The 23,056-nt window shown below is 40.4% G+C and overlaps 1 protein-coding gene across 1 annotated transcript in view; it reads right to left on the bottom strand.

Annotated features, from left to right (window-relative positions):
• Positions 1 to 4,917: 4,917 nt before the first annotated feature.
• LOC137260039 (mothers against decapentaplegic homolog 6-like) overlaps positions 4,918 to 23,056 on the bottom strand; it is a 36,590-nt gene continuing 18,451 nt past the window's right edge. Inside the window, exon 4 of the mRNA XM_067797725.1 lies at positions 4,918 to 12,321. Coding sequence (XP_067653826.1) covers positions 11,789 to 12,321 — 533 coding nt within the window. The 3' untranslated portion in view covers positions 4,918 to 11,788. The remainder of the gene's footprint in view (positions 12,322 to 23,056) is intronic.

The following is a 23,056-nucleotide window of genomic DNA, read 5'->3' as shown; positions in this document are numbered from 1 at the left end:
TTGTTTTGTTTGTTGAAGACTTCAATGTGGGACAGTCTGTTGACATGTCATGGTTGGTGTCTATTGCTAGATGTTCAATATCTTCAATACTGAGTCACCAATGAAGATCCAGGTTAGAAGTGATCTTCTGTTACCAATGGAACTAACAGGATCGGGTGGTCAGACTCACTAACATTGTTGACACATGTCATTGTATCCCAGTTGCCTGGATCGATGCTGATGCTGTTGATCATTTGTTTGTCTGGTCTGGACTTGATTATATACAGACTGCAGCCATATAGCTGGAATATTGCTGAGTGCTGCAATGAAACGACTCACTCATTACTGAATCACCTGTAAAGATTTGTGTTAGAACTGACCTTCAGTAACTCATGCTTACTAGCAGCACTGGATGGTCAGGCTTGCTGACTTGGTTTGACATGTCAGTGTATCCCAGTTGTGTAGATCATTGATCATGCTGTTGATCACTGGTATGGCTGCGATATTACATGATTGTCAACATACTGTATTATGTTCAACATTTCAAGTAAACAAGTATATTTCATTTTAATTTTAAATGGAAATAAATATTTTTTTGTTATTAGATGTCTGAGCGTGAATAAAAAGGTTGTACAGCTGACTGATAGTCATTAGTCAGTAAGTAGGGGATAATCATCAAATAAACGTTTGAAATTTTATTTAAAAGACCAGTCTATGTCAATCGTAAGTCAGGTTGGGGCGAAAAGCTATACTGACTCACGAACGAAATATCGCACGGATAGTGGTTTCTTGAAGCACGTTAATTCACTCTCAGTAACAATAAAAACTGAGGATTGAGTTCAAACTTGACAATTATGGCAAACGCATTTGCAGAAACCACCCCTAAGAGTTGACACAAACAAAATCACCAAAAATGGTATCTAAAACATCAGAAGAAGTTTCTTCCGCGGAAAGATAGACGCACTGTCTCGACACTGATGGGTCTGCTGTTGTCATGTTAGTGAATGTCGCAAACAGCGTGGACGGTCATGGGTGTTGTTTCTGACCTGATACCACTCTTACAGTCGCTAGCATGTCTTGGCATGAACACTGAAATGATTGGCAGTTTAGCCAACTTACAATTGTCGGAAGACTTTGTTTCTCTCGCAATTCGTGTTATGGCGATTGTGTCAAAACAAACATAAGTCCGGGCGAGTTTGGGACCTGCTTTCATTGGTAGGGTTGTCACGATATGCACATGCATTTTCATTTTCGCGAATGTTATACAGAACCTTTTACCACGTCTGCCTGTTTGGGTGCGTTTACTTGATTCGCGTTTTCGTCAGAAAACACACTGAAACTGGTAATAAATGTCAGTTTGGGTTGAAAACCATGGTAACTAAACGATACAATCGTAATAAAACACCATTTGCAAAAACAAAATGTTGCATTTGGCTTTTAAATGTGACTTTCCCTTTGTGGTTCATGTATAGTTGTTTCAGTAATTACTGGAAGTTTATGTTCTATTTATTTGTTTGGCTGTCATTGGATTGCCACTTCGGAATTCATCGTTTACTGAAGGATACTCCAAGAAGGATTTTCATGGGTTTCTCACTGTCATGACACAGTGATCAGTATGAAGTGTACATGTGTGTTTTGCTCATTTGGTTTTTGATGCCGCAATAATCCAGCTATCTGACGGTGGTCAACCAGGGCAACCAGCTCACAACAGCTGGGTGTGGATTCACACCAGCACATACTGCATATAACCGTTGGGTATGAATTCACACCAACACAGCCAGCTTATAACAGTTGGGTATGAATTTACCCCAGCACAGCCAGCTTGTAACAATTGGGTATGAATTTACCCCAGCACAGCCAGCGTATAACAGTTGGGTATGAATTTACCCCAGCACAGCCAGCGTATAACAGCTGGTTATGGATTCACACCAGGACAGACAGTCTATTACATTTGGATATGAATTCACACCAAGACAGCCTGCTTGTGATAGATGGGTATGAAGTTGAATAAGAGCAGCCTATCTACACCCTGTAACACCCTGTAACACCCTGTAACACGCAGCAGCAGCGTTTCCTAGTGGCCGTTACGATCTGAGTAACGGCTCGCTACCGTAGAATAACTTCGGTTGCGTCATGGTGACCGGTACATTTCATCATACTTATACCTATATTGTAAAAATAGTGTCAATCATAGATTGAGTATCTAGTATTTAGATGAGGTATTTGAAATTGATCTGCTCACTGGAATTGTTTTAAATGTGAATTTAATAAGTTATGACCCTTTGACTCCAAACAGTGCTGATGCTTTCGATTTCATTGGTTTGTTATCTACATTTGTCGTAAAGAGAAATTCAACTAATACATTTGTTTTCCTGAAACATTACTGTGTCAGGAAAGGCTAGTATGATATAATAATCACGGCATTTTATTAATTTGATGCTACGGTCGCTAAGGGTAAGTCATGTGAGTATTTATTGCAGTTTGTAAAAATCCATTTCAGAGCTGATTTAACTTAAAATAAGCAGTTTGGTGTGCTTCATTTGGTGAATTGAACTGTCACAGTATCGGTATATACAACAGGAATGAATATTCATATTACATCCAGAAAACTGCAGACTGTATTGACGATTTTGAGACAGCGTCACGCGAGATATGATGCCTAGTTTTATGTCATGAGGGGTTGTTTCACAATTATTTGAATTTAAAATATTCAAACTTGGGACAACAAAGTTGATACTGGAAAAGGATGGATCATAATTTGGAACGTGGAATCTCCTAGCACAACGTACGCAAGGGGTTTTTCTATCCAGACATAAATCGGACAAAGCAGCCGTGAAACAATCTGTAACCTGTTTTCCAGTGAGCACTGATATCTTTAGTCACTGGTATCACATATTCGTCTGTAGTGTGACATGAACATTATGTGATAACTTCCATGAATAAGTGGAATGTTATGTGTTATGTTGGAAGTGTTTTGTCGGTTGACATGTAACAAAAGCATTTCCCCTCTGAATATCTACCAACGTATCTCAAACAATCTGTAATTGAAGGTAGTATTGGTGATTTCGGCTATAATATTTGTAATGTCTTCGTCAACGCTCTCATTTGGTGACTCTGCTTTCTCCTCCGAAAGCTTCCTTTTTTTTTCGAGGGGCGATGGGGTAGCCTAGTTGTTAAAGCGTTCGCTCGTCACGCCGCAGACCCGGGTTCGCCTCCCTACATGGGTACAACGTGTAAGGCCCATTTTCTGGTGTCCCCCGCCGTGGTATCGCTGGAATATTGCTAAAAGCGGCGTAAAACCAAACTCACTCACTCCTGCCTTTCGACCTGTGAAGATAAGGTCTTCAGCAACCCATGCTTGCCATAAAAGGCGAGTCTGCTTACCGTACGAAAATTGTGAAATTATATTGTTTGAACAGCTTGTAACATTTGGGCCTGAATTAACACCATCATAGCCAACCCATAACTGCGTATGATTTCTCACCAACTATAAGTTAACAATAACCTTCAACAAGTAGCGCTAAGAGAGCTTCGAAAATCAAGACCTGAGTAACAGTTACAACGTAAGGTATAACGTGCAGGAGAGAGCAAATGTTTGTTCTTAAATGTAACAGTAACTATCTGGGCCTGCTGGTTTCACTAATGTATAGCTCTCAAGCCCTGATAGGACACGAGCAGCAGTTCTCGCGTGTGTCAGCGAAAAGCCATCATTTTACAAGAATATTAGAGTGTGCTGCAATCTGATTGGTTATAAGATAATAGGATGGACTTAAAGACTTCACTTCATATCAAACACTTTTGACTCAGTCATTAACTTGAAAAAAAAACAGTGCGACGGATAGCACAGTTTGATGACAGCTTCAGTTTAGCCTTTTTTCACATTCTACTAACCAGGAAGATTCCGTTATCTGAGGGCAAAATACAGCTGGGTATGAATTTACACCAGCACAACCATTGAATAACTGTTGTGTCTTGATTTACCCCCAGGACAGCTAGCTTTGAACAGTGTTGCGTATGAATTAACACCGGCACAGCCAGATAATAAGTGTTGTGTATGAATTTACGTCAACATAGCCAGCTTACAAGTGTGTCTGAATTTACACCATCACTGTCAGCTTATAATAGTGTTGTGTAAGAATGTTCACCAACACAGCGAGCTTATTACAGTTGTGTATGAATTTTCACAGGTGCAGCAAGGTTATAACAGTGCTGTGTATGAATTTACACCAGCGCTGCCAGCTAAAACAGTGTTGTGTAAGAATGTTCACCAACACAGCGAGCTTATTACTATTGTGTATGAATTTTCACAGGTGCAGCAAGGTTATAACAGTGTTGTGTGTGAATTTACACCAGTTCAGCCATCTTATAACAGGTGTCTATGAATTTACACAGTACAGCCAGCGTTTAGCAGGTGTCTGTGAATTTACACCAACAGAGCCAGCAGTTCAGCCAGTTTATAACAGCTGGGTCTGCATAGCCACCTTACAAGCGATGAGTATGAATTTACACCAGTGTAACCAGCTACTAACAGCAGGGTATAAACTCACAGCATGAAAGCCGTCTTGTGACAGCTGGGTATGATTTAACATCAGTACACCCAGCCCTTAACACTTCTGCACATGTAGACTAGAGCACGTGCAGTGCACGACAATGACCTAACTCATCAAACTACACTTGATAGTGGACCATCTGGGGACCCTTTGGTCATTCAAGCACCAGTGGGGGGCTCTCATACATGCTATTAAGGGTCAGCTGTTAGGTGGGTGCTAAACTTACCCTTGTCTGCCAGTAATATGCTGTTCATTGGATGATTTTATAACCCTCCAGAGACACAATGTCATCTTGGTGTCCAGTTTAGATAGTAGGTGCTGCGATATAGTTGTACATATTCCTTTCCAATGTAACAGTAAACTATACATACACAACAAAGTCGTACTAAAATTCACATTTTTGTTTTATTTCATAAATTTTGGGGAATCACTGCCCCATAACGTTCAGTAGGTTGAGTACTGACAGTTGATTGGTTGACTGTACAGATGCTACAATCCGATTGGCTGAAAACTCCCTCACTGCTGACAATACAATAAATATAGCACTAATAACAAGTTGCCATTTGCTTCTTCAGTCATCAGCAATCTTATTTCACATTGCCATGTAATGCCAGCAAACAAATAAATATCAACACAATAATAACAAAATACCGCCTTATCTTACCAACGTCTTAACAACTGATAGCAACCCAGTTCCATGGTTCCAAATTGTTTTCAATTACTGCTATTGGTAGAAAAGAGAATTAAAGCTTTGAGGAGGTAGAGTATTTATCTCAGTGTGGACTCAAGTTGGCTCAGGCTTTTAAAACAAGTCTGAGTATGGCAAATCAACACATAAATAGAGTGAGCGAGTGAGTTGGGTTCAAGACTGCTTTTAACTCTGTTCCAGTCATATCATACACTTTGGTTGAAAGTGGAGATACGACCAAAGTGAGGCAGGTATTACATTCACAACTTTGCTGAAATCCACAAGCACTGTGTTGACAAACCAAACAACAAATCTGGAAGTCAGACCCCCGACCATAGGCATCTGGCATGTCTAAGGGAGGTAACTCTGCCTCGACAATTGCAACACCCTGGACCGCTGGGCCCCCTACACACAAACATACACATACAGACCAGGTTTTCTTGCTGAATCTACATGAATCTCTGGTTGAACTTCATACAAGACATATTTGTGATATATATATGGAACTTAATGAAGAGAACAGAATGATCAGGTAATTGGCGCTGAACAGGTTAACATATTTTTCCATTAAGAGATTTCTGAATTTAACAATATTCTTAAGAGCTGGTCAAAATAAGTACCTCCAAAACATAATATCCTATAGAGAAAACTTGCCAATATACATATATTATATATAATATATCACTTATTCTTAAAAATGTGCAATTTATGATCACATGAAGAAATTTCTTTTGCTAAACAATGTTGTAACAGTGATCATTAGAATTACCATTATATCATGAAAATAATATTTTGAAACAGTCAATATCCTTGAAATAATCAATCTTTCTCCATTCAGAATAATATGTAATGATGATGACTGCTATATGTTCCTGTAAGTTGTGTGATGAAGTTGAAGGTTTGGGATGATTTTGAATTTGATGATCAACATCTGACAGAACAATAATCAATACAAATGTACCATGCTCTGTATCAATACAAGATACTGGACACATAGGTGTTACCTATTGGTACATCAGTACCATACTTGCATCAATACAATAAGGTACATTATTTGTGTAGGTACAATACTTGCACTGACACAAAGTGTACATGTTCGTATCAATACAATGAGGTACATGACTTGTATTGGTACAAGGTACAAGATACAGCAGTGTGCAATGAGGGAGTTTCTGGCCATGCTTCTGTGTAAACTGTACTGGGAATCCTGTGCCAAGACGTCACACATCACGGCACCATTGCCGCCATACTTGAACCATCTCAGTACTAACACACTGACCTTCACAGCAACATACAATACATATCAATATCTGTTATCAGCATATCAGCTCTGTTATCTGGCTGTTAAGCCTCACAAATGTGTTATCACTGTCATTACTCTGTAGGCTTATATGCATTATATTCTGCAAAGTTTGAAAGATTGTCCACCAAACAAGTTTTGATGATGGTCTGTTGTGTACAGATTTCCATCTCCAAAAATAGAGTACAAGTTTCATCTGAATGGTTCTTGTGAAAACAGAACATAAGTCAATGAAACATACATTGACAGAGCATCCTGTGGTCTTTTATAGAAGCATATAATGCTAGCATCTTTTTTATCACATCTTAAAATAAACTTCAAAAGTCAGATCTGTCTGGTCTAAAACACAATAAATATTGACATTTTCATGATGAAAAGCTCTGAAACAATACAAATTGTTGCATTCAAGTACAGCCACAACCGTCCTGCCAATGTTTGGCTAGGAGTGAGATTACGGCACAGTTATCTCCCCTGACCCAGGAGCCAGCATGTCTGGCCTCTCCCCACGCCATTCAAGAGTGCAACAAACAACATTCCGGAGATTGTTCAAGTGTAGCGGCATTGTCTGTACCTTCAGTAGCTCCTGCAGCCCTCTCTCACACACCATACTCTACAACACTGACAGCCAAACAAATAAATACAACACAAAACAAGTAACTTCCCGCAAATACTGGAACATGTAGCATTTAACTCCTACCAGACTTAGACTGACATAGACTGGTCTCTTAAATAATATTTCAAACATTTATCTAATTATTATCCCCTGTTTACTGACCTAAGGACTATCAGTCAGCTGTTCTTTTTTTATATTCAAGTTCAAACTTATAATATATGTTTCTATTTAAAATGAAATATAAAGAAATTTACAACAAATATTTATTTCTATTTAAAATAAAAATTAATCAAATTGTTCTTTTCCAAATGTGAAAAATAACACACCAAATGTCATGTAAATTGAAATGTGGCTTTCTTTTTGATATAAAAATGAAGGATTTGATGTAAGTGACAGTGGCTGTTGTTGCCTCCTCCCCTTGGCTCATCCCCTCTCCCGTCCAGACCCTCAGCCTGCCCTCTTCAAACTACAGGGATCATGAAGCAAGCTCTATGATATTCTATTGTGTTGGGAGTCCATCATTTTTCTCACATCACTAGCCAAACATTTCACCCCAGACCCATTCTCCAGCAAATGGTTTTCCCTTATTGAAATGTAAAAGCCATGTAAGACAGTCAACTGGGGGCCGAGGAGGACCCACAATAACAGCAGGCTATTTACAACAAGGGGAACAAGGGGCTTTTAGAACAGGGAGACTCAAGAAACCCATAGTCATTGTTGGGAGTCTCGATCAGGCAGTCCACAGGGGGTGGGTTGGGGGAAGAGGGGTATGTATCTCACATCTTGTATAATTACTGTACGCATACAAGTAAATCCTCAGTCATATTCTCAGGATGTTTTGGGATGGATGTTCTCAGGTAATTCTGTCTGTCATTCTCAGGTACATCTGTCTTTCATTCTCAGGTAAATCTGTGTTGTACTTTCAGCTAAATCTGTCTGTTATCGTCAGGTAAATCTGTGTCATAGTTTAAGGTAACTCCGTCTGCCATTCTCAAGTAAATCTGTTTCTCACATTATTAGGTACAACTATGAAGGATGGCAACAGGAAAATATATTTGCAGCTGAAAAATAAACCTTTTGTCATTGAATGGGTGGCTTGAATATTGATCAACTTGAAATAAAAATGGCAAAAATCCACCAAAATTGCCATTTCTGAACTAGGTCAGATTTTCAGGTAAGCAAGTCTGTCGTGGTCATCCACATCCATGCCAACCCACAATGTATTCACTTCCCTGACAATATCACTACTGAACACCACCATCACGTAACAATTCTAATGGACATTATTAAACCTCCTTAATAACTCCTTTGTTCATTTAAAAACAACCCCCATTGGACAAACCACCTCTACAATGTCACTGTAATATCAAAAGTTGGACAAAATCAAAAGTAACCACCATTTTCAGAGAGGTTGTATGCCAAGAAAACATGACAAGGTACAGCTTAAACAGCAAGTATTTGTTCCAATCAAGATCAAACAACACTCCCTTTTAAATCATTCTCAAGTATATGTAATATCGGATTTCAAACTGTACATATTTATGGCGGGATAATGAAAACAAAAACTGTCTACAGTATCTACCTACACTGACCAACAACATGTTTACTACATGTAGTTCAGCAAGAAGCTTCGTCAGCCTAGAGCAGGTCCTGGAGTTAATCCTTGCAGATCAAGAGCCTTGTAAACTGCAGGAGACATCAATTCCTGCTCAGTCACCTTCTCATATTGTCCTATTTGCATTTACGTTTCACAATCCCTGCTATCCAATGTCGCTGTGAGTCGCGAGTTTCACCTGAGCATGTCCCAGTACTTCGACAGAAGATATAGATTTGCTCAAGTGGCCTGCTCGAGCACAGCCGACATCCCACTATGTTACCATCACTGCTTAATTATTCTGAAAATCTGTCATTCTGGAGAGAAGATACAACCTGGTTGATAATCTGCTGTGTTAGACTTCAATCTGCTCGAGACTGATCTTATTATGAGTGGCCTCCTTAAGACACAGCTACATCAAACATTCATCTTATACCAGTACAAACTGATTAAATTCATCATCACATTCATCAGAAATTCGGATTGATCTATTGTTGCGCTTTATATCCTCAGACCGAAATAGCTACATCATATTACATATTCACATACATTCTCGACCTGCACTGATCAACCTGCTTACAACACACCCTCTTCATGTCCCTGAGGAGTGAGGTGGCTTTTACATCACTTTTAGCAATATTCTAGCAATATTATGGCGGGGACATCAGAATGAGCTTCACAAATGGGGGAAATGAACATGGACCTTTAGCAAATGCTTTCACCACTTGGCTACTCCCCCTTTACTAAAGGTAAGAATAACAAAATAACCTGTCATCCCTAAATTCTCCTAATGTCTTTATCCTCCACCTTCCAGTGCCCACCAACTCAAGGTCATCATATCAGCCCTATCTCAATCACAGTGTCATCACGTCACCCCTATCCCAGTCACACTCTCGTCATGTCACACCCATTAAGTACCTATCACCATGACATCGCGATGCGTCCCTCCTCCCATCTATGGCTGCCAGCTAGTGAGAGCTTGCCCCAAACTCCTGGCCTCTGTGTTAGTGACACCCTGAACAGGGTTAATTGTCCAGTATCGTGAGAGGCATCCACTGACAATGAGGCCAAAACAGTCAGGCCCACACAACAGTGACCAGCCCTAAATGATCTTTGCCCTCTTCTACATCAGAATTTCCTTTTCAATATTTAACATCAGAATTTCCACAACAACATATAATGATTTCCATTTTACTACATACAGGTAATTTTATGAAAAAAATAATCATTTAATTTCAACATTACTTCAGGTTTGGGGAGTTTACACCAGTCCTAAATGTAGCAAATGTTCCAGTACTGCCTCGGCCACCATGAGGATGGAGGTAGCCCTCCGTCCCTGTGTTGTGCAACACGTTTGTGAGAGGGAGTCAGTCATCTACACAATGCACGCACCAGGCACCAACAACATCAAACTCATAACAGTTGCTTTGTACAATGTACAAAATAAAGAAACAATTTTCAAAATTTTAAATTCATTCAAACAGTTTTATGAAATTATTTCAAATTTGGACACTTTCAGCCACAACTTGTAGAGCCCCCTGCCCATGCTGGTGCCAAGGGGTGACAGGCAGACTGCACCACCCCCAGGGCCTGCCGTGTGTGTGAGGTAACAAACATATAACATAGCAGTAACAGAACATGACGACACTGGCTAATGAGGTAGATTCATATTAAAATGCTGCTAAACATCAACAGACAGCCGAGTCAAGACTACCGAGAAAATTTTTGTCAGGAACACTGCAGTATTTTGCTATAAAACTCCCCATCGGGGAATTCTAATCTTCTAGTATCTTCATTACAGCAATGACTTGAAGTCAGTTTTCTTGTCATCTTGTAATAACTTTAGAAAATGGACCTGTCAATGGGTTTCATCTAAAACACTTAACAGATGTAAAACAAATGTCAAAACTAAACAAATCCTGTTGTTAAAATCTTACCAAGTCTTGAATTGGCTGCTTGTGAGAGTTAAAAATACTTGCACATTGTCTCAGGTAGCATTCCCATGGCAACAAAAACATTCTGTTACCATGGCAACCCTCAAACATAAAACTTCATTACAAAGTGTAGTAGAGCTGAAGAGGGCATAACTGAATTACACAACTCGTGTTGACAAAGAATTGCACACCAGTGGTCTTGGCACAACATTCCCTTAATTCCGTATCTATTTCTTATTTAACAGGACAAAAAGTGCCAAATGCATTGCACTTCTGATGTCATAAATTACATGATAAAAATGTTTGGACCATATGTACAGACACGTATGCACAGGCACATGGTATGCTTATATAAAATATTTATAACTGGGCTAATTTGTTTTGCCCTCCATTCATGTACCATTTCACAGGTTATGGACCACTCCAGGCCCTGTTAATTTGATTTCTGCATATATACATATTTCATATAGGTATGTATGTAGGTAGTTCAGTATTCAAGGGAGGTAACTAGTATTTTCTTTTCCTGCTTCCGCCTGGGCATCTGTTATTGCATGATGGGAAATATTCACGATTTATAACACGGCCAGTTGACTTGTTTTCTGCATAGTGAGATGTACGTGACCTTGACATTGACAAAGAAGGCACTTTGTTTGGAAATGAGGCTGGCGTCATCGGCCCGATCCACGCCCACCTCTGCACCATCATTTTATGCAGGTTTTTTCCCGAATACTTAAATCGTGGGCAAATCCCAGTTTTCCATTTCTGACCCTGTCCAAGAACAGAGCCACACTGAAATGCTAACAATAATCCAGTAAGCAGTACGTTAGACCCGTTTCTTTCCGAAGACCCCAAGTGGGGCCGCCATTTTGGTATCATGCTATGGGACGCAGCTCGGAGGACCTCGGCCATGGTGGGTCAGCTGGGACCAGATGAGGTATCACGTCCTCCAGGTGAGGAGGACTGAAGGCCGAGGCCCTTATAAGCCTCATCCCATGCATAATCATCACAAGCCTCCCCTCGAGCAGGTGCTTCTTGACCCCTGGGTGGAAGGGGAGGGGGGATACTTTTGGTTTGAATGCCCAGAGTTGTGACACAATTCCAAGACCTTTCGGTCCCAATACAAGCCACTATCACCTGTTAATGTTTAAAAGTATTTCCACCCAACATGGACATGAAGTCACAAACTGGCGGGAGTAGCACGGGCCCCATCCCTTGGCAAAACTTATCCGAATTGAGCTTGGGTCGTAAGGCCCATCATACTGCAGAGGGTCTCGAGTTCGTTCCAACGTCTCTGCCTCATCATAATCGAAGATTTTGATTGAATATCCTGGCATGACTTTACGCACCACTAACATCCGAGAATTGGGAAGTTCCAGTGTTGGAGAATTGACAAATATGGGGAATAGGGAGCGGTTATACACCCACACCCCGTCCCCCTCCTGACTGAGGATGATACCAAACCCTATCTTCTCTCGAGTCCGTCGCACAGATTCTAAGTTTGAGTCTTGTTGTAGTATCTCCAAACACATGCCATCTCCGTGTGGCAGAACTTGGAAGATGCTAATGCTGGGTTCGAATACTGTGAAGAGCCGCCCGACACGCTGCCGCTGCTCCCAGTAGGCGATGTTGCACCAGTGTGGGCCGCTCATGGCATTGACGCTGTCTGAAAAACATAAAATCGCACAATTAGTTACACTGAACAGTGATTGCCATATTGACTAGGGACTACAGCATGTGAATGTAGAAATGGAGAATACGAAGAGAAGTGAGTGATGAAATAACATAGGCATACAGTGAATAGTCATACAGTCACAAGGTGAAAGGGGATACTGAGGAGAGTGAGTGAGTGAGTGAGTGAGCAAGTGAGTGAGTGAGTGAGCAAGCAAGCATATGGGTGAGGTACAATCTGGGAAAAGGTACATTTATGCTGTTTTTAGCAACATATGAAACATCACAGTGTAGGTATTCTTAAATTCTGTTTCACATAATGAAATAAGTTGTCTCTAGTTTTAGCATTATGACTATCTGTTGAGGACCAGACAATGGCAGGGAAGTGAACATTGACACAACAGGGTGAACAATGAAAAACTGGGTAAGTGAATAGTGTGAATGAATGAAAGTCAATAATGAGAACAAGGAAATTACAAGTGAAAGAACAGGAGAGTGGATAATGAAACAACTGCAAGGTGAATTGTGAAACAGCATAATAAAATGTGAAACAACTGGAAAATGAAATGTGAAACAAGTCAGTGATTAGAAAAAACTGTATGGAATACAGAGGCTGAAAATATCTTCCCTTCCATATATTTAACATCTCTACATTCGTTTGTTTTATTTTGACACTTTTGTGAATTTCAACAAACTTCCTGCGCATCAAATTTTGTGGGTTTTACACCAAAACAAAACTATGTAAAACAACTGATTCATGAACAGTTTTGTTCCTTCATGATTTTGCTAACTAAATGAGTTGTGGTAATGTTGTGTGGCAACTATTCAGCTTGTCTGTGGTATCACAGATCAATCAAGGCCAGTTCAACGTGAGGTGCTTTCTAACTTGAAAGTTACAACATTTCCTGGATGAGATCGTAACACCTAGTAATCACACATTCTTGTGAAGAACAGAAAACACAGGCTTAGAAATTCTCCAACAAACAGACAATGTATGAATCATTTTCTGGTACACAGAGTTAGTTCAGGCAAGTTAAACAAGCAACAGTTTCAATGAGCAACAACTCTATCAATAAAACATTTTTCACGCAATTAAAATAACACACGTTTATATAAATCCTCATTCTTCCACACTACAAAAGTTCAGATCACGGTAATGAAAATAAACCAGCTTGTGTTATAATGAGGGAGGGGAATGTGTCCCAGCAGACACGTTATAAGAGGGCGACATAAGGGAAGAGAAGAGTGATAGCTAGGCGACAGAGAGGCACCAGTCTGCAATAGGGTCTAGCGCTATCAGTGAATTTGAGACAGGGAACCTCAATGCTAGCTCTACTCCTAAAAGCCACAACGCTTATCACTCCCTGCCCATCGCAAGGAGCACCTCATGATGAATGTATACCTCAAGCAGGGTCTATTTGAGGAATGTGCAGGAGAGCCAACATAACAGCTGCCGGCCAAACCACCAAACTCCATATCTCCTTAAAATAGTTTCCTTGTATATCATAAATATATGATTTGCTGGATCTTGAATAATAGGTTTGGTATAAATTTGAAGAGAGTAATGGTGGTTTAGGTGGTGTGCTTGTTGAGGCCTGCGACCTGTCTGCCCTCTCAGAGGTTGGAGTGGATCGGTCCGGGGAGCCACAGATCTGTGTATTCCCCAGCAGGCTGAGAGCAAGGGCCCCAGTATGTGTGCTATTTTCAACCTTTTGCCGATCCAATGTTAAAACTCACAATTAAACTCACGACAAACTTACAAGGCTTTTTCTGGGAAGAGTTCTTTGGTAGTCCCAAATCTCAGGTTTAAACATTACCACACTGTTTTTCACACCTCACTTTCATATTGTTGACTCTCTCATTAGAGACGGGGTGATTTCCTTCATTTCCAGCATGGTCAACATTTGATTGTTTATTTGAACACCGGCATATCCCAGTGATTCTTCAACTCCTCTATGCCCGTCTGCCCACATGTTTGTTGTATCCAGTTGATACTAACATTCCGTCAGTAGCACTGACTAGAGCATCACACAAATCATATCAGCGCAGAGTGTATACCTTCAATAATTTCTTTCATGCTAACAACCGTGACTGCAGTTCAAACAACACTGTGTTATTAAACACTTAACTTTTTCAACCAAACAATGAATTATTTCCAGATAATCGGTAGGTTTGTTAGAGGGCTAGGATTTGTGTCTAGGCCAACTGTATCTGTACATTGATAAGAAATAAAATATATGCTGCTGTAGCGCCATATTGTAAAGGTGAAAGCCATTGTGCAGATAATGATGTGTATAATAAGGAGACCCGGCAATGCACATATTGTGGATTCACACTGTACACAGAACACAGTCTCCCACAGGTCTGTATGGCAGGCTACAAACACACGCATTAGGGGCTATATGTCCTTGACTAGTTAAGACAGAGCCATGTGTCATCAGAGTGAACCAGTTGTGACACAGGACTGTGAGGCCATGTGTCATGTGACACAGGACTGTGACGCCATGTGTTGTGTGGCACAGGACTGTGAGGCCATGTGTCATGTGATACAGGACTGTGAGGCCATATGAGGACCCATTATAACACTGGAATGTTGGGCCCTATGTTGTCATATACATGATGCATCATTAATCATTTTTTTAATCTAATCTACAATTAGTTAGCTATCTGTTTCCCACTGTTAACCCCTGACCAATCTCCAGTTATGATTGCCAGCTCACATCATCTAATATCAAACAAACCACATTCTGACAGAATCTCCTGAACATTCTCCAGCAAAACATATAGAATCCCCAGTCCTGTTCTCTCCACCATGACCCACAGTCCAGTTCATCTGATATCGCCCTTGTGGGCAGGCAAGCAGGCAAATTAAGTCTCTGACTGAGACACTCCTTAGACAGGCTCCACAACATCTAAACAAAGGACAGCCATGATGGGTTTGAACAAGGGGTCGGTTGGTTGACTGTAGGAACATATCATAAAACTGCTTAAGTGAAGGGCCTGAAGCTGACCTGGAGACTCACGGGAGTCCCTGTCTAGACCCTGTGATTGTTAGATGACGACAGTCCTTGCATTAGTAAACATAATCACACACCCACCCACCTCTCCTTGTCATCTACAGACTATCTCACAATATGCTGGCCCTATAATGGCCTTAAAAGCCTGCCATGTACTGGCCTCACTAGCCTGCCATGCACTGGTTTCCCAAGCCTTCCATGTACTGGCCTCACAAGCCTGCCATGCACTGGTTTCCCAAGCCTTCCATGTACTGGCCTCACAAGCCTGCCATGCACTGGTTTCCCAAGCATGCTATGTGCTGGCTTTACAAGTCTGTCACACACAAATGTAATAATCATGTAAATATTAATGTGACTGCCAAATCCACAGCATCTTTTCCATGAAGAAATCAGGCTCCTAAGGATCTAAACTCCCATTGTTTAATATATATTAAGATTGTGGAAGAGGTCTTCACTTCCTCATGCCATCCACTGATGTATCAACATATCATGTCATGACCAAGAACTGTTTACACCACTGTCCTGAACATGAAACAGTATGTGCCATCACATCCGAATGACACAAAAGGTTCAATGTTCTGAATCAATCTTTTCTTTCTTACTTCAGCTAGATTGCAAATAGAGGCAAGCTCAGTGGTGGAGCTTGTGGTGACAGGGAGGCAGGTATCTACCAATAGTGAGTCAAACTTGCAAACTGAGGGATCCAAGCAGAGGCAGAGAATGTAACCATTTATGTTGGACGAGTGAGGGATTTATGAGTAAACATGAACATCAAATCAGCAATCTCTTCAACTCTTGTAAGTATCCGTTGGCAGCCTAGCTTTCTAAAAGGTAATCAAAAGTTCTGTCATCAGATTATTAAGATAATAACTAGAAATTATTCCCCACTCAGAAGCATACCATATCAACATTAGCGTAGCCCTCTAAAAATTCATATCCTCACAGAAAAAAAACAAAATTTTGCACAAAATGCAAGTGGAAAATTGGTTCCAAATTAATGTACACATATGAGAAGTTTCTGCTCACTCACTGTAACGTAGTATTACGTGTATTTATAATGCGAACTACTCCTGGGTGCTGTTGTACAAAACAACCTTAGCATTAAGACTACCTGTAAGTCTATGTTAAGGTATGGTTGTTACAGTCACATTAGCGGTAACATCGCTTTGTACAACAACAACATGTTCTGTCTAGGGCAATGATAAAGTACAGTTTGTACAGAGAGAGTACATTCAACAGTCTATGGTTCCAGATAGGTGTGTAATACAGTTTAAATATTCTCTATCATCAACTTGTCAACAGGGGCATTGGTTTATGACCCGCAACAACCCTGCAGTCAATTCATATGCTTCTATATGTAAAGGACACTGTTAATAACTCTCCAACAAGCAAGCCAGACCTGTCCCAACCAAATGGAGGCCAACTTTTAACCTTGGAGGGTTAGCTCACTCTATACTACAAGCAACAACAATGTTAAGAGAGAAAAAAGAGGGTGACATTGGCGCCTTATGCATAGAGCGGACTCTCTCAAGCTATTTAGGTGAGAGTCTTTGCTTTCACACTCATATGAAAGGAGGCTGCGTCGGCAACAAAGGTCTTTTCGACTCGTTGTCGCTTGAACAACAATAAGCAATGTAGGGGAGTCTCACTGTAAACACAGACAGAAAGGCAGCAGTAAGGTAGTATATTTTGAAGGAGAAATCGTCAATATCCAAGTCAAGAGCAGAAAGATACATCTATTGGTTTGATACCTCACTAAGTACACAGTATGGGAGATGGAACAAAACATATAAACAGGTTACGCCATCTGCAAGCTCCACACACTGTCAGGCACTGGTTCCTTCAACACTTCCATACAGAACTGAACACAACACTGTGTGTGGTATAACGATTTACACATACCCAGTATATTGTATCGTAAGCTCCCTTCACCATCAAAAGGGTGCACTCTGCAGTAATAACTAACTACCCATTGATACTGAAAGTGAGGGCAATGATCTAGTAATTGCCATTCCACATAGAAATTTAGACTCCACAGCAGCTTTATGTGTGTTAATGTTGGAAAGATATAAAACCCACATTGCTACATTAGGATGACTGCACTTTGGGTGTGTAGTGGCCATACATGACACACATTACTAAAATTGATGAAATACTAAGACTAATGCTTAGTTCCTGAATATTTATAATTTTGAATGTAACAAATAATCCATTTAATTAAAAAGGATCCCCTTTGATATGGGAGATTTAGAACCTGGAGAAATTTGACTTGTTTCATTTAGAGCTTTAGCACTGCATGGAAGGATATCCTGTATGTAGACCAACCCTTTGTCTCTGAACATACATAATTTTGATAGTAACAAACAAACCCATATATATTGAAGAGGAGCCCTCCGGAGACCCAAGACCCTGAACCTTTGGAAATCACAACCTACTTCATTTAAGGATTCAGCATTGCAGGGAGGGCAAGGCAGTAGTGAAAAGAATGTGATCCTGGGACTGTGACACAGACCTGACTGCAGGTGAAATAATGTGGTTCAGGGACTGTCAGACAGACTAGAAACAAACACATCTCAGGTATTGCCTCATGCAAGCGTTGGACTTCTCTTTCGTAAATACTCATAAATACTATAAGAACAGCATCTGGATTAGGCTAATTCACCCCTTTGAATTGTCACATGTTAATTTCAAGACATTTATCAAACATATTTATCACAAAGTACTTTTCAACAGCATTCAACATCATACCTACATCCTAACACCTTCTACACATTTGGGGAATCAAACCTATTTTTCTTCATAATCAGTGAAGTATTCAGCCACTCAACAAACTCATGGCCCCTTCAAGATTGAGAAGGAAATGGCAAGAGTAGAATCACTCTCAATGTCATACAACACTGTCATATTGTGAAAGTGACTGGCTTGTGCTATGATTATGTGAACCAGAAGAATCACCAGTCTGACCTTTCAAGTCAACAGTCAGCTGACCTGGCACTAAACCACCCAATACAGTTGGTTCTTGCCACAAGCTGAACAAAAGGTCACAATAGAAACCATTAAATTGAATTGTTCAAATTCCTCATCATATTTCAGTGCAATTTGATCTCTCACGTGTAATGCAATTTACATGCTGTAAACATGTGTTGTAAAAGATATTTCTTTTCAAATCCCAAATAATCAATCAATGTTTCACTTTGATTTTTCATAATTCAATCTGTAATGCAAAACTGTAGTATTTTGTCCTGCTTGGTGAAGCCGTTGTAGTGACAGTGCTCTATATCATAATGTTACAAACTCACAAGGGATGGTAATTTCACACAAACTTACACAACCGCAGGTTTGCTGGCTGTTGGTGAAATCCCTGACGAGTCCACTTGTCTACTGAACTAGCAGTCAAACCTAATTGTTCACATTAATCACTTATTTTTGAACTGATACCGACAAGTTAAAACCAAAGAACGCTGCAAGTATCATCCATAGGAAAGACACACTTCTCCCAGTTCAGAGCAAATCTGAGATTACTTCGTCTGAATTTTTTGTCTACATGTAATCAGTATAGCAAGAGTCCACAATTACTTCTCCCTAACTTGTAATCATGGAAGACAATGTTCTGCCTCTTGTAGGAAAAAACAAGTAAAGTATTGCTTGGTGTGATAGAGGGAGTCACACTGGCAGACAGGAGGTGTGGTAGCTCTTCACGTCCCTGTCACAGTAATGTAATAAGTACACTGTACATGATTGCTGGTCATACTCCAGCCATCAGGGTCTGTGATCACAACAACCACTCAATCAACCCCACTTCTACTGAAGCAGAGCAGTGCATCAAGTGACCTGCCAACTACAGCCTAGTACAATATTCCCACACGGTGGCTTAGCTGTGCTCAAGGTGTTCTAAAGTGAACCAGACTTTATAGGAAACAGTACATGATAATTTTGTAGTATCCCTTGATTACCGATGCAACCCTGATATAGTCCTGCTAAGGACCTAGGTTATACAACCCCCATCCTGATACAGCCTTGCTAAGGACCAATGTTACACAACCCATATCCTGATAAAGCCCTTCTAAGGAAAAAGGTTACACAACCACTACCCTGCTGCAACCCTGCTAAGGACCTATGCTACATACACCCCCTGCTACAGCCATGTTGAGAGACCTATGCCATACACAAGCCAAGCTGACCCAAGCCAAGGAACAGCATTTCAATAACTTTGCCAAGCCTTCAATATTTCAAAGCTAAGACCCATGCTAAAACGTCTTTTAGCTTGCTCCATTACAGAGCTAAATTTGTCTTTGACATTTTGGAAAACATTCTTTCTCAGCAAACTGTTCAAATATTATGGCCAGTTCAATGAACAAATACAGGGTAACGTTTTTCAAAGTCACATGGGCCATTTTTCAAAGCGGCTAGCTGTGCTAGGGGCTAGTGTATTTCATCTCGGGGTAATATCACGTCTACACCTCCACTTCCGCAGACCCGTTCCCTCCAGTTGGACCCACTGCATCCGCCTTGAAATCCTCCTCAAATACATCCCAAGTAGCGTAAACAGTCACCTTTTCCTCCTCTCTCTTGTCATTGGACAAAAGAAAAGCCCAAGTTCGACTTTGACTCAAAATGGCTGCAACTGTTTGCCAATTTCTGTGGAAGAGGATTTAAGCTTGATCTCCTAACTGTAATTGCCAAAATGACACTAAACAGTGTTGCGTATATTCAAACACTCACTAGAGCAAGTTCCAGTATATTTTGGGAGGAGTTTAACATAGAGTACATCATACAGAACAATGACTGAGCTGGACATTGCTTGTGAAAGATGCCCTTAATACTAAAATCTGTGACAAGTTGACTGCTGCTCAGAGAGATGTCATTTGGACCTACATGTTGTCCTGACAACATTCTCAACATCTGATCAGGAATAATTTCTTAAGCACACTGGCATCAAAATACACTAACAATGAAGCATTGAAACCAACTAGCACTGAAGCATTGAAACCTACTGCCATTAAAGCATTAGAACACAATGGTATTGAAGCACTGAAACACTAGCACTGAAGTATTGAAACACTCTATCATTGAAACTTACTGGCATTGAAGCACTGAAACACACTAGCACTGAAGCAATGAAATACTCTAGCACTGAAGCACTGAAACACTGAAACACACTAGCACTGAAGCACTGAAACAGTAACATTGAAGCACCGAAACACACTAGCATGAAACACTTGCATTTGAAACACACTAGCATTAGACTGAGGTTGTCAGTTACTCAGAAACAGTAGCTTTAAAACGAAGCATGTGTTCCCAAGTGCCTCAGCCAGGAAACCCACAAGCCTTATAATGAGGTATAGGCAGCATGACCATGGACTTCATGTTAGGGGACTTCCATGAATAATATCTGGTGATGATCTGTGCTGTCATGTCAACCACAAAGGCAAAGCCTGTGTAAAGATAGGTGCAACTTGATGAGGGTAACCGAGCTCACAGGCTACACCTGAGAGAAGCTATGGTCAAGTAGTCCTCCCTGCTCCAACATGGGTTTAGCTCAGTGGGTACTGAGTTGTAACCAGCCATTATGTCACAGTTATATCACAACTCTACCCGTACAGTATATCTCATATCTCCCTACACAGGTGTACTTCACAGAGTGCTGCTGTGCAACTATGCAATAATGTATCTTTACAAAGAGGGGACCTGACAGAACTGACTTACATAATCCCTTGATGAACACCCTTAGAAGGCAACAGCACAAAATATTCGAGACAAACAAGTTTTCATTACTTAAAGGAACAGCCACCTTTGATCATGTGATCACATTACCGGTGACAATCTGAGTGGGAGTCCCAAAGACACTGCATTACGAAAAACTCAACTCGGAAGCATTTGGGAAGTGCAACATAAGGTTGAACATACTGCTGAATGCAGAGATGCCAATACTGATTTAGCCTAATTAGTATTTCAGCCAAAAACTGGATGCAAAAATTAGTATTTTACTTTTCCAAAGAACTTTTGTCTTTATTAAACAATATACAGATATTCTAAGTATTTGCTATTCACATAGTACTCGCCTACTTCAGTAGTAAGCAGCATATAGCTTGATAGTGAATAGAATGTGGCATTTACTGTATATGGTACATCTGCTATTTGATAACTTCATCTAATGTATTTTTTTATATACTATATATTATAACTGCTGTCGTAGGTGCATATTTTGTGTTGTTGTTCTTCGTAATGAATACAATAAAACCATATGAGCTGGCATCTCTGTGCATGGCGACAAAACTTACGGACTGAGTAAACTCTGATGTCACCAGTTTATTTAAGGTCATGCTCCTGGTATTGACAATCAACAGAATTACTTTTCTTCCGCCCATGCAATAAAATCTTTCCCTTTCATGCATACAGGACACAATATCTGCTACAAGGTTGACTCTTAACGTAACACTCAAGAATTATTATTTACATAACAATATATATGAAAGTATTGAAATTATCTTAAATAATTGGGAACCCCCCAAAAACCCAAAGTACAGATGTATAGTTTGAAAGTGATCTGTCTTCATTCATTTTGTCCTGTAAAACCTGTGGTTGGAGGTGAAAATTGTCACTCAATTAAGGTTGTCATCATGTTGTATGAAAGCAGTGAAACTAGCTGTTAACACAACATTGACACGTGGTGTCCTCTACCACCACAGACACACCATATAATGCACTGCACACAGGCCTGCCTGGCTGGCCTCCTTCTGTATTACTCTATCCTTCGGGACAAGCGAAGTCACACTTGTAGAAACAACTGCTACTTGCTGGCGTTTCCATTCGGTGAATGAATACAATTAGCAGCTTGACAACCCTACAAAAACAATAGCCTCTCCTCATATTTTTGCTTGTATTGTGTTAATGTGAGGAAAAAAGAGGAGTCCATTCTATAAGAGGGTAGGCAGGTGAACAATGGTGGCATGCTTGGCCACCTCTTTGAATGAGCTGCATGAAAGGCCGAGTGAATCAATTTGAAGATCCTTACATGTAATTCATTCACATTTTATCATCGATCTGGCAGTGGAGCTACAGCACTGAGACTCATGCTCTGTAATCATTAAATACACCAGCATTCCCTCGCCAGGAAGCGACCCTACCTGTCGACATGGCTTTCTTTAGTGTGTCCTACAAGTTGCTTAAACTTTATACAAACGTCACATCAAAAAATGCCTGGCTCACTGCTGAGGTCCGGTTACAGATCAATACTAAATGTTCGTGATGCCCAAGTTTTGAGCTTAAGAAGACAAGCAATGTTATCACACGAAGCTGAAAGTCTCTGATGATAGGTAATTTGAAATATTTCCTCTCGGGAGGGTTAAATCTTCAGATCTAAGCAATCTCATTAAAACTGCAGCAACAGTATGCTATAAATGTCCATTTGAGTTACAAAGGTTTGCTTTCTCATCACGCAATCTTTACAAAAGACACTGGTTGCCTGGGGTCTTCAGAGCTCATGGTGATCCTACAGGCCATGCTGCAATAAACATTAATTGGCCAACCTGTTATGAACTTTCTAAAACAAGCCCCAGTGTATAACAGACCGTACATACATACAGATAGATGGCCCTATCAGTCAGTGGCCCTATCGTGCCACACCAGCATATTACCACACCTTATACACAGGCAATTCCGGCCCGTCACTCATCGGCATTTCAAGAATTTGATTAAGGTCCCGTTATTTTT

Source organism: Haliotis asinina, chromosome 13, assembly GCF_037392515.1.
Source record: "Haliotis asinina isolate JCU_RB_2024 chromosome 13, JCU_Hal_asi_v2, whole genome shotgun sequence".
In the NCBI taxonomy this organism is placed as follows: Eukaryota; Metazoa; Mollusca; class Gastropoda; order Lepetellida; family Haliotidae; genus Haliotis; species Haliotis asinina.
This window is presented reverse-complemented; position numbering and strand designations above follow the sequence as displayed.